At 38.1% G+C, this 12,653-nt stretch overlaps 1 protein-coding gene across 6 annotated transcripts in view; it reads left to right on the forward strand.

Moving 5' to 3' along the window:
• SRGAP2 (SLIT-ROBO Rho GTPase activating protein 2) overlaps nt 1-12,653 on the forward strand; it is a 236,183-nt gene that overhangs the window by 188,246 nt on the left and 35,284 nt on the right. For 5 of the 6 annotated variants that reach the window (XM_067468057.1, XM_067468060.1, XM_067468062.1 and 2 more), the window contains 2 exons: nt 610-637; nt 7,504-7,534. In XM_067468057.1, coding sequence (XP_067324158.1) covers nt 610-637; nt 7,504-7,534 — 59 coding nt within the window. The remainder of the gene's footprint in view (nt 1-609; nt 638-7,503; nt 7,535-12,653) is intronic. The other variant, XM_067468059.1, reaches the window with a different exon arrangement.

Genomic DNA, 12,653 nt, shown 5'->3' on the forward strand with positions numbered 1-12,653 from the left:
TACTGGTAGCCAGATTTCTTCATTTCCATGGTGTCCTCCTTTCTGTTGAAATTGTCAACATGCTTGTGAATGTTAATGGCTTCTCTGTATAGTCAGGGCCAGCTAACACCTCCTAACAAAGAATTACCCCAGGCAGGAAGCAGCCAGGCTTTGAAGCTGCAAGGCCATTAAATGCTAATCAATGTGACCAATTGCAACTCTCACACTTTCTTGAAGCAGACAAGAGTTCTTTCTCCCAGAAAAAGAACTCTGGGGGAGAAATGGCATCATTCTCCTTAGCGAAAGATTTAAACTAGTTTGCTAGAGATACACTAACTATTTTTTTTAAAAACTTGATGTTTTCCAAAGAAAGAGTCCTTAAGCAGCTTGGATCTATTTTGTGCATTTCCTGGGCAGCCACCAAGGAGCTTTGTCAGCAAGGATGGGCTGTTGTGTTCACAATAACAAAAGTGCAAGAAGGAAGCAGCTGCCCTGTTGCACCTTAAAAAAAAAAATCTCCCAAACCCCTCATCTCTCAAACTGAAGTCAGAACCATTTCTCCATTCTTCCTACCTGTAGCAAATTTCTGCTTTGAAAAATATTAACATCACACTTTTTTTCTTTTAACAGGTCAAAGGACTGACTGCTCCCTTGCCAGGTAGGCGTGGCTGCTCACTGTCCTTGTTTTTCAGTGTTGTCACCAAAATAGTCCCTTTTTGGTGACTATTTCTTTCTAAAAAGCTGCAGCTCAAGGCAATATAAACTCATATTTAGAAACCTTTTGGGCAACTTCTTGCCGAGCAGATACAATGTAAGAACATAGTTTACAAGCTAAAGTATTGGCCTACTGGACAACAGGGTTGGAGAATTGGTGATGTATATAGTTTGCATAGAATTGCTATATAGATTTTGGATTATGGATAGCTAATTTGATCATTTAGCAAAGCAAGAAAGAGAGAGAAATAGGAACATTGGTTTTATTGTCCAAGACCCAGGTGTAAGGGCACGACTGGACATTACTATTTTTATTGTACTGAGTTGTACTATTTTAATATGTAATTATTTGTATTTGCTGTTTTTTCATATGATTGTATTTGATATGCACTGTAAACCGACCTGAGTCCCTCGTCGAGGTTGAGAAGCCTGGTATAGAAAACCTCTAAATAATAATAATAATAATAATAATAATAATACTATTGGAATTCAACCCCACACAGCCAAAGTCTGTAGTCCTGAATGAGGAACAAGTTAGTTAGCTTAGAATAGGCTAATGGTTTCCATTCCCCCATGTCACTTGTATGACAGTTGGAATGTATCTCATTTCTTCTCTCCTCTTTGTTTCTGCTCTCATTCTGTTTGGTTGTGTAGAATGGATAATTTTCTACTTCAAGCCTTTCCTTCTGACTTTAGCTTTTCCCATCTGAGTATGTTCTGTGTTCTTTGAGCTCTCTCTCTGCGTGTGTGTCAGGAGAGATGTAATGATTGGTGTTTTTTCTTTCTATTTAAAATCTTAGAAGAGATAGGTATTAGAGTAAATCAGACCCAGTTATTTAACAATTGAGAAATTGAGTTATTTTTTGTAAATAAACCTTTTGTGATTTTTTAAAAAACAGGACTCTACATCTTTGCTTCCTAAGCTCTAAATTCTTTACAGCCACATCACACAACACTTCATGCTTTGCTCGCTGTGAGCTGATTGCTCAACTTTTAGTATCCTATTTGTTTTTTAATGTTCTGCTATATTTTGGGTAGCTTTCACTAACACACAGAGTCCTAACAATTACAACTGACAACATAGTTGCCACCAAAGGGGGAAATCTTTTGTCAAGTTGTTTTCTGAGTCCTGTAAACTGTGAGCAAACATACACATATTGTATGATGATTATATTGTGAATTTCTCCACTTCCAATTGTTGATTGCTACTAGTAGGAGCTGGAAAATGTCATTGGTGTCTATTTATAAATACAGTAGAGTCTCGCTTATCCAACATAAATGGGCCGGCCGAACATTGGATAAGCGAAAATGTTGGTTAATAAAGAGGGATTAAGGAAAAGCCTATTAAACATTAAATTATGTTATGATTTTACAATTTGAGCACCAAAACATCATGTTTTACAACTAATTGACAGAAAAAGGCAGTTCAATACATGATAACGTGCTGTATTTACAAATTTAGCACCAAAACATCACAATGTATTGAAACAGCAGTGAATCTGGGCGGGAGGCAGACTATGTTGGATAATACAGAACGTTGGATCAGCGAAAGTTGGATAAGCGAGACTCTACTGTAGTTCAAAGAGGAGAGACTTTCTCAGAAGGCTGGCCTACATTAAACATAATATATAGTTAAGATTTGTTCATCTTGTGGGCTGGTATAGTTTTGTGTATTAAATACATGTTTTCTAAATGTAGTATATTTTAATTGTAAAATGTCATGAGTGGTTTTTCTTTTTTCAAAAGCATCTAACAATAAATCATAACAGCCGTTCTACCCTAATATATTCACAGTAGGGGGGGACCCATGCTAATTAGCTAATATGTAGTGATGCCTCTTCATTTTTCCAAGACAGACAAGACGCAGTGTTCCACTGGATTTATCCCTGTCATGAGAGATAAAGAGCCTTGAAAGGGCTTTTGATTGTTTAATGGAGGAGGGGAGGGATCAGTCGTAGGAGGGTTTTCTTTCACTTTGCCCCATTGACCTCATCCATTTTGACATGGAATTGGATTGCAGCAGTGGAGAGAATAAATATTTTGTTATAACTGTGCCCAGCATCAATCATGCTATCATAAATGTCACAGAGTATGTGGAAATAATAATAGAAAAATGGCTTTTGATTGGGCTTTCTGTGAAATGTTACAAATCTCCAAATTGCTATTCTATACAGGCCTAGATGTCAAGGTATATTCATGTGTATGAGATGCGTGTCTATCTTTCTATGTCTCTGGGCATGTCTGCTAGCCTTTCAAATGAAAGGAAAGTTATTATTTCATATCTGGAGTCATTATTTCATTTCACATTTTTCATAGTAAAGTAGAGCTGACAGGTCCTAATTAGAGTCTGACATCTGTAATAATAAAATACTATTTATTGTGAGACAATATAAAACGTTGGGAATATCATTTAAACTATACCACACTGATGGTAAGAGGAATCTGCTATTTGAGAAATTCAAACAGTTTGCTCTTGGCTGATGCCTACTTTTTTCTAAGAACATCACAAAAATATGTGTCATTATAATTCTTAAGCACAGGCAAGATTGCCTGTATTACAAATTCAGCAGCCATCTGTTCTGGCAAAGATTTCTCTGTTCTGGGACTTCACAGTGGCTTGTATCTTCTGCAACATTTTGCAGGATACAAATGATTGAAACAGAAGTGAAAATAGAAAGAAAGTAAACAAGTCCAAAGGCTATTAGAGCTGTTTTGAATTTGCATTCAAGGGTGAAGAGGGTGCTCCTACATCACAGGTGGACCTTTTCAGACATTTCCAATTGTCTTTGTTTTAAATGAGCTGTGGGTGGCAGAAATAAAATTCTTGACATATCAATAAAATACAGAGTTATGTAGCAACTGTGTGCATAAGTGGATGAAATCAAGAGCAAATTGCCTCATCATAGTATTTTTATTGTTACCCAGCTTAACCACTATGAAAATATGTAGATTTTCCAAAATCTCTGAAATCTCTCTTACAATCTGTAAAGTAACAACCCTTAGTAGTTGTTGGCACTCATGCATCTCTGATGCAAGAGAAACTGGAACTGGTTATAGCTTAGTGATAGTTTTGCAAAAAGAAGGTCCCAGTGTCACTCTGCTACATTTCTGTAGAGCAGTGGTTCTCAACCTGTGGGTCCCCAGGTGTTTTGGCCTACAACTCTTAGAAATCCCAGCCAGTTTACCAGCTGTTAGGAATTCTGGGAGTTGAAGACCAAAACATCTGGGGACCCACAGGTTGAGAACCACTACTGTAGAGAACTGGAGAAAACCTATATTTCATTCATTTCATGTAGAGATGAAACATCATTTTCCTTGCTTAATAATGCCTTTTAAACTCCCACCAAATGATAGTAGAACTAAGGAGAGTGGCATATAAATAAGAAAAAAACACGTACAGCTTTGTAGTGAAGCTTTCCCAAGAAGCCATCTCAGTTGTACATGAAAGAGATCTATACACCGAATGTGTGGATTTCCTCTTCTGCCACTGCCCTGTGTTCTAATTAACAAAACAACAATGTATGTGAATGACTGGCAAAACTCCGCCTCAGAGTAGGTTACTCCATGCTGTATTACTATGTCAAAAAGTACACAGTACTATGTCGAAAAATTCACAGTAGTAAAAATACTCATTACAGAACTCCATTTACAACAGAGCCAAAGCTATTAACAGTGTACCCGAGCATTATAGATAAAGACAGGCATTCATAACAGAGCCAAAGCTACTATCAGGAATTGTACTCAAGCATTATTGATAAGACTGGCATGACACCCAAAGATGGTATAACGAAACAAGGGGAACAATCTGGGAGACCTTGTCATGTTGCTGTTCCTGGTGTTACGAGTTAATCTACTTTAATATAGAAGTTGTTATTTTGGAAGCTGGATTTTTTTACTACCTCTGGTATTGGACTCAAGACCTTTCGCAGCTCCAGGACTTATTAGGACTGGTTATTTCTATATGCTTTTTTATGTCCGTTACTTATTTCATGAATAGTATATCGTTAGTTTATATAATTATAATATGAGAATTGTACTTTTACAACTGTGATTTTCGAAGTCTTTTCGACATAGTAATACAGCATGAAGTAACCTACTCTGAGGCAGAGGTTTGCGAGTCATGCACATGCATTGTTGTTTCGTTGGTTGTTGCCATAGATATCTGTGCATTACACACTGTGTTTTAATTAGTCGGTCACAGGTTCCAGCGAGGCCTACATTACCATGAAGATCTATTTCATGTGGAATTGAGTATCTTCTTGTGAGATCTTCTTAACAAAAGGATGGGTGGGATTATCTTCTGCCACACTCCTTAGTTCTCTTTACACTCATTCCCATTTGAGGCCCAGGCAAGTGAGTGGGCTTCAAAGAGCACAGCAAAAGAAAAAGACAACCAGTTCTTCATGAAAAAGATGTATACTAAATGCAGTGGGAATTCTCCTGCCATATTCATCAGCTTCTCTTATGTCCTTTTAGTCCCAAGGAGTGAGCATACAGAATTTAAGGACCTGACAGGAGAAAATAGAATCCACAATCAGCCTTATTGTCAAGATAATGTCTCATTTCTGTATGAAAGAGATCTATATGCTGATTGTAAAGGTTTATTCTTCTATCAGCCATTTTCTTAGGTATATGCTTTTAGATTTCATTGAATGAGCTAGAATGACATTTATCTCTTTTTCTTCTAACTGAGTCAAGTTTGGCGGGACGCAAACTGGTGCTATTTTTGTCTGCAGTGATAGTCTAAGTCAGTGTTTCTCAAACTCAGCTCCTCCAGATGTTTTGGACTTCGGCTCCCACAATTCCTAACAGAAGGTAAGCTGGCTGGGATTTCTAGGAGCTGAATCCCAAAATACCTGGAGGAGTAGAGTTTGAGAACCACTGATCTAAATGAAGGCCAGCTAAAAGAAATCAAATCCTTGCATGATGAAAGTTCTGTAGCTGACTGGTACTTTGGTCCAACATTTTTCCTTTCCTGCGTAGTGTCATTCCACTGCACCTGCACAGTTAAGCTTCCCCTTTGTTGCTGAAAGCTTAAGTAGCCTTAGTGGAAATGAGCCCATTACCAACCAGCATTGACTGGTAGAACAGCTGCCATAGAAGTAGTCCACCATAATGATCCATGGATCTGTAGCTTCAAAAATGAATCTGGGCTTTATACGAGACTGCTCTTTTCTTGAAATCTATACCTGTTGCGGATCGTACTGGTTGAGGTGATCAGTGGGGTTTGTTGTGGTGTAGATGTAACTCTCACAATGAATAGTCCATGGTAATCACTAATTTGTAGCGAGTTAAGTTCGAGGTTTTTATTGCTGTACTCCTTAGGACCTGGGGGGGGGGGCTGGTGGCACAGCTGGTTAAACCACTGAGCTGCTGAACTTGCTTATTGAAAGGTCACAGGTTCGAATCTGGGGACTGGCGTGAGCTCCCGTTGTTAGGCCCAGATTCTGCCAACCTAGCAATTTGAAAACATGCAAATGTGAGTAGATCAATAGGTACCACCTTGGTGGGAAGGTATTGGTGCTCCATGCAGTCATGGTGGCCACATGACCTTGGAGATGTCTACGGACAACGCTGGCTCTTCGGCTTAGAAATTGAGATGAGCACCACTCCTCAGAATCAGACACAACTATACTTAATGTCAGGGGAAACCTTTACCTCTACTTTACTTTGGATTCATTTTTTTTCTAAGGGACCTCCTTTTTATATTGGCTATTTCAGCTTTTATATTCTGAAAGGGTGATGTTAATTTCAGTGGATCTCTTTATGCTCATTTAGTCTTGGTGCATAGGAGAGTTTCTTTCCATTGTAATGACCTTGATGTGGAGTGTGATCTATTTGAGATCACATGGTTGTTAGAGGAGTGTTTCTGCCAATCGCTGAAAATACATGAAATAGATGCTTGGGGCATCTTCCTAACATTATTTTAGCAAATAAATTACTATTTCATTGGTTTTGTATTTTTGTGATTTTATTGTGTGAATCAGTTTGAGATTTAAAACAAAAGCACTAAATAAAATGTCTTCAATAAAATGAGCACAGTTATTAATGTTCGCTGTTTCTCTCTCAGTTGCATGCAGCTCCATCTGATAGTACAATTTATTTCACTTAAAGTGAACTGCACTTGAATATAGTGCAATTAGTTTGACAACAATCAATTTAGAAAAGAATCCAACCTCCATCCCATTCATAGCAGAGAAGGATTTGTGAAAACTTAAATGCTCATTCTACCCTCTTTGGATCATGCATCCATATCGAATAACATAAACAGTCACCATGAGACCGTTGGTAACTGTAAGCTTGTTATTTCAATGTGGTGTAATTTGTCCATGATTTTTCTTTTGTTGGCCACATGTTTTAACAAAGAACTGCTGTTAGGTTTGTATTAATCACAGAGAGAGAAACCATTTGCATTTTCTCCCCTTCTGGCTCTAAATCAACCAGCAGAACACCTACTTTAGCAAGATACTGTCTATAAATTATCACTAACTGACACCAGAATGCTAGGATTTTGTAATGGGTTTCTCAACAATTGGAAGTAAAAGGTTAAGTGTATCCTTATGTTAGCAATAAACTCTGTTGTGTGCCCATTTGGACATTACACTGCTTTTATTTTAGATGACTTAATTTTTCTAAAATTTGTAAGTAAATCAGTAGAAATGTGTTCTCTACCTCCAGTCCTAGAAAAAGCCATTTATATACCAGTAAGCTCGTACTTTAATAGTTATGATTATCTTGACATTTGCCTTTGCTTTCTTTTCCTGTGCTCCCTCCTCCACCAATGGTCGTTCATCCTGATGTTTGGATCAGCAGCAGACGCAGCTCTACCATAAGGAAGCAGGTAATAAACACATAATACATTTTCAAAAAAATTGGTGAGGTTACTTTTATGGTCACCCAATATTTGTTTTATTCATATAACATGGTTTCATGCTGGGAAATTAATAGAACCAACCAAAACTACCCTGAATCAACTAAAATTGCTGGTAAGTGCAAGCTTTACATGGAGAATATACACTTGTTATATTGCTCCTGGTGCTCAAGAGGTGCATGTATCTGAGTCCTGAACTGAAGAGATTGTATATGTTTGGAAGCATTTATTGGAAAGTGGGACAGAACAGGGAGGACCAGAAACTCTATAAGTCAAAATTCAAGGGCCAAGTGGTATATGAATAATGATACAAAAACTGTAGGCTGGGTAGGTCACCTTGAGAAAATGTAATCATTTCAGCAGCTGAATGAGGCTGACTTATTATAATTAGTTTCCTGCAGAAGGTTGGCATTAATTTTATTGGTTTGGTTAGCAAAAACCTGAAAAGTAAAGGGCCAGGGGCAAAAATCACCAACTATGAGTGCATCTACACTGTTGAATTAATGCAGTTTGACATCACTTTAACTTCCACGGCTCAATACTATTGAATCCTGGGAGTTATAATTTGGTCAGTTAGCAGCAATATTTGATAGAGAAGGCTAAAGACCTTGTAAAACTACAACTCTCATATTCTAAAGCATTAAGCCTTGGGCCTGCATGTACATCCTGTACTCTTATTTTTCCATGTTATGTTTCTTTGCTTACTGCTTCCATTTCCTGTTATATTTATGTTTTTTGACATGAGTCACTGCTCCTCTGGAATTCCTTGTCCACTTGGCTAGATACGTTTTTGCTTTGTGTCACAAGCACTAAAGCAGTAATAGACCATCCGGGATTCTTTGGTGCCTCATGGATAATTCGCAATACGATATTGCAATATTGCCACAAATGGAGGAGCTATATCTTATTGTATTTGAACTATACAAGAGGAGCTAGTATGTTTCTCAAGGCCACCTTTGACTTGAGGCTTCATTGCAATCACTTATTTGTTTGTTGTTGCTGTTGATTAACTCGAACCATGCAGAAATCCCAGTTTAATTTAATTTGGCCAGAAGGTAATCTGTTTCTGTTTTGAAATAGTTCTGTATCAGAATAAACAAGTTCCATGTGTTTCTTACTGATGATAGAGCCGGCAATTTGCTTTACATCTTTCTTTCACATTGAAGAAATTAAAACAAAATATTTTGCCAATGCAAGCTTTGCAGATAGGACATGCCAAAAATCCAGGATGTTGTTTTCTTCCAAACCCAGTTCTTTGTTGCATGCATATATGTTTGCTTTCATGTTTGTGTGTTATGAAGTTTTTCTTTTAGAGTAAAATGAAAGGTTTTATATGATCTTTGGTTGTGTTTATTTTTGTATACATTATGCACATATTAGGGGAATCATGGCAGAAAGGTTTGCCCTGGCTTGTAGAGTGGCTCCTCCTGCTGAAACTACATGAATTGGATGTTCTTTTATTTTCTAAACATCTTCTGCATATTTTTCTTTTAGAAACAGGAATCTTGGTGAGCTTAAAAGACTTGGGTTTTGGAGAGGGCTGCTTTGCTTAAGCTTTCCAGAATTAGTGAATAGTGTGTAGAAGCTCTACGGCCCAAGAAGATTTGATGGTAATTGTGTGGCCCATCAAATCTTCTTGGACCATAAGTCTCAACAGCATAGCTAGTGCTTAGGAATGCCAGTAGTTCAACCACTTCTGGCAGGCCACTTCATTTATGCCACTGCTCTTTGGTTCTCTATGTCAACCCAGTATACTCCAGAGAGTTTGGATTGCAGCTCTCATAAGCCCTCACCAGCTCTCATAAGACCCATGTCCCAACCAAAGTCAAAGAGTTGGAGTTTGTCCAAGGGTTTCAGGGTAATCCAAAAACATTACTGTTATCAGATTGCCTACCTCTCTCCCGAGTTTCTTCTGCATACTCCTGCATTAGTTTTGTGTCAGTTCAACACCATTTGACTTTCAATTCTCTTCTTATTTAAATTGACCTCATGAAATCACTTTCAAATACAGGCAGTCCCCAAGTTACAAGCATCTGACAAAAAAAAATGTCATAGTTAAGAATAGAGATGAGACAACAGGAAGTGAGAGAAATCTACCTATCAGAAGGGAAATTCCCTCTTGAAAGAATTATCATGGGGAAAAGGAGTCTCCACTCAAGCTTTCTCACCAATCCTTCTTTCCCCAAACAGCCACATTTTTTCAAAATCCAATTATCACAGGGACAGAAAGTGAGAGGAAATCTTCTGAATAGGGGCTGAGATAGCAAAACAAACACCACAGGGTTGTTAAGCCTCCTAATGCTATCCAGAGCTAAGAAATACATGTTTTTGGCTTGAGTTACACTTAAAAAATGTACCTGTTCTGACTTACATACAAATGCAACTTAAGAATAAACTTATAGAACTATCTTGTTTGTAACTTAGGGACATCCTGTATACTCTAAGGTGTGTGGCCTCAAAAGAAGCTGTTCCAAGAAAGAGAGTCTTCTTTCTATTCAACTGCAATAAAATGTACATGACCATAACAGGGGAGAGAAAACATACCGAGTGTTATTTATTTATTTAGGAAATTTATATTCCGCCTTTACCCACTTAAGGTCCCAAGGCAGCTTATAGCCAATAAATCATATAATATACAAGTTAAAACCATAAATATTAGATATGCTGTAAACTCTAATAAAATTCAATGAAATAAATTGTACTAACCCAATTGTATAAAACAAACCTAAAGGCCTTCCTATTTATGTAGTATCCTTGAATTATGATCCCCCAAAGGCTTTCTTGAACAGGAAGGTTTTAAGGCATTTTTTCAAAATGTTAGCAACATGCTCTATGTGGGGTTGCCTTTAAAGACTGTTCAGAAGCTTCAAGCAATCCAACAGGCGGCAGCCAGGTTGCTCACCAGAGTGGTGTACAGGGGAGTATACAATCCTGCTGTTGCATCAGCTCCACTGGCTGCCAGTCTGCTACTGACAGAATTCAAAGTGCTGCCTTTAGCCTATAAATCCTTAAATGGTTCTGGTCCAGCTTACCTGTCCGAATGCATCTCCCTTTATAAGCCAACTAGAACACTAAGATTTGCCGGAGAGGTCTTGCTCTCCGTCCCGCCACCTTCACATATGTGATTGGCAGGGACGAGAGACAGAGCATTATAGGTGATGATCCCTCGGCTGAGGAACTCCCTCCCCAGCAAGATTAGATCGGCCCCATCCCTCCTAGCATTTAGGAAACAACTTAATACCTGGTTTTTCAAGAAGGCATTGGGTGAATGACAGAAATATGGAAGTCGTTAAAGATAACCTTGGAATCAATGCAAGGCCTAAATGTTGCTAACGTTATGTCTGTGATTGTTTTTTTTTATAGTTTTAATGGTTTTAATTTATTGTCATATGTGATTGAGTGATATGTGATGTTTTATATGTGTAAGGCATTGAATTTTGCCATTGATTATATTGTGAACCACTTTGAGTCACCCCATGCATGAGAAAAGCTGTATATAAATGCAATAAATAAATAAATAGTAGAGAGAATGCAGGTCTAATATAATACAGTCCAGAGGGAGAGAGCCACTCCTGAAAAGGACCTCTCTGTAGCACTCTTCAGATGTAGAATGTCTCTGATGTTAGAGGATCCTAACAATTCCCACTGGACCTTAGAGATCTCCATGGGGTATACCAAGGAACCCAGCCTCTCAGGTAATCTGGACCAATGCCATGTAGGGCTTTAAAGGTCAACATCAGCACTTCGAATCAGGCCTGGAAACTAATAAGGAGCCAGCGCAGCGGTTTATGAAGCAGAGTGGTGTATTCTCCTGTGCTCGCTCCCAACAACAGCCTAGCTGCCGATCTTTGAATGAATTAGAGTGTCCAGTTTTCAAGGGCAGCCTGACGTAGAGTGCATTTCAGTAATCAAGGCGGGATGTAACAGCCTACCACTGTGGCCAGGTCAGATTTTCCCAGGAACACACCAAGGACTCAGAAGAACAAGTATTGTTTGTATGTCCTTACAATTAAGACTGCATCCAGCAGTCCCAAGGCAGAGTTTGGAAGAGTTACTTTTTTAAGACTAAAAACTAGTACAGGAGGGAGAATTGGAGAATTGTCCAGAAGTAATTTTCCCAAGCTTTGATCTAAGATGGGAGCACATTTTGTCCTTAAGTTAACTTCCCTTGTCCAATTCAATAGCAATTACCTAACCGACAAAAAGAAAGGGCATGCATCCAGGGATATCATGTCAGAAGGGGAGAGATTTTTCTTCTCTCGCCTTAATGTGGACTTCTGCACAGCAAGATTTACCTTCTCTCCAGTAGCATTGCCAAATGCATCTGATTTAGTTTGTCCCATAGACTGAGTCAGGAGCCATGAAGAACCAAACCCACCCCACTCTGCAACTCCCTGCTGTTTAATTGCACATTTCTAGATCATGTTGATGAAGTGCATGAAACGCAAGAATTAGCTTTTATATGGTAAATCGGAGTGCTTTATTTAAACAAATTGCAAGTAAATTTTTAAAGCTTCCAAATTCAGTCTTCTCCAGATCCCCTCAATTATTCTCAGTTGGAGGTTGGTCCAGTTATCTGTTTTTTCACCCCCACATATTAATTATAAATAGCCTAATTGCCTTATATGCAAGCGTAATTGATGAATGACTTAATGCAACAAGAGTAGAGTTAATGAAAAGTGGCAGCGTCTTCATGTCAGTTGAAACAAACCTTGACATACAAGTAGCAAATTTAAATGTCCTGTATAAGTGGACAATTTATTTTTAATAGGTTTGCAGTCAATTGTTTCTGTTTTGATATTGCTATATTTACTAAAAGTACTTCAATACTTTATGTTTTATTTGGGAAGAAGTTTGTCAAGAAAAAACTCCTTCCTTTGGTTATGTACAGTTCAATATTAACAGTAGACGTGTGTCAAAACCAAGTGTCTCCATTGAAACTGTATGGTAGCATTACATTTAAAGCAATTCTGCACATAATCTTCCTTTACACTGCTTTTCATTGCAGAATATAACTGATTGGTAGAGTATGGGCACCAAGTTGGAAATCGTTATTTCATCTTCAGACTTAACCCAGATTTCTTACTAA

The sequence above is a fragment of the Anolis sagrei genome, chromosome 4, assembly GCF_037176765.1.
Source record: "Anolis sagrei isolate rAnoSag1 chromosome 4, rAnoSag1.mat, whole genome shotgun sequence".
NCBI classification, from domain to species: Eukaryota; Metazoa; Chordata; class Lepidosauria; order Squamata; family Dactyloidae; genus Anolis; species Anolis sagrei.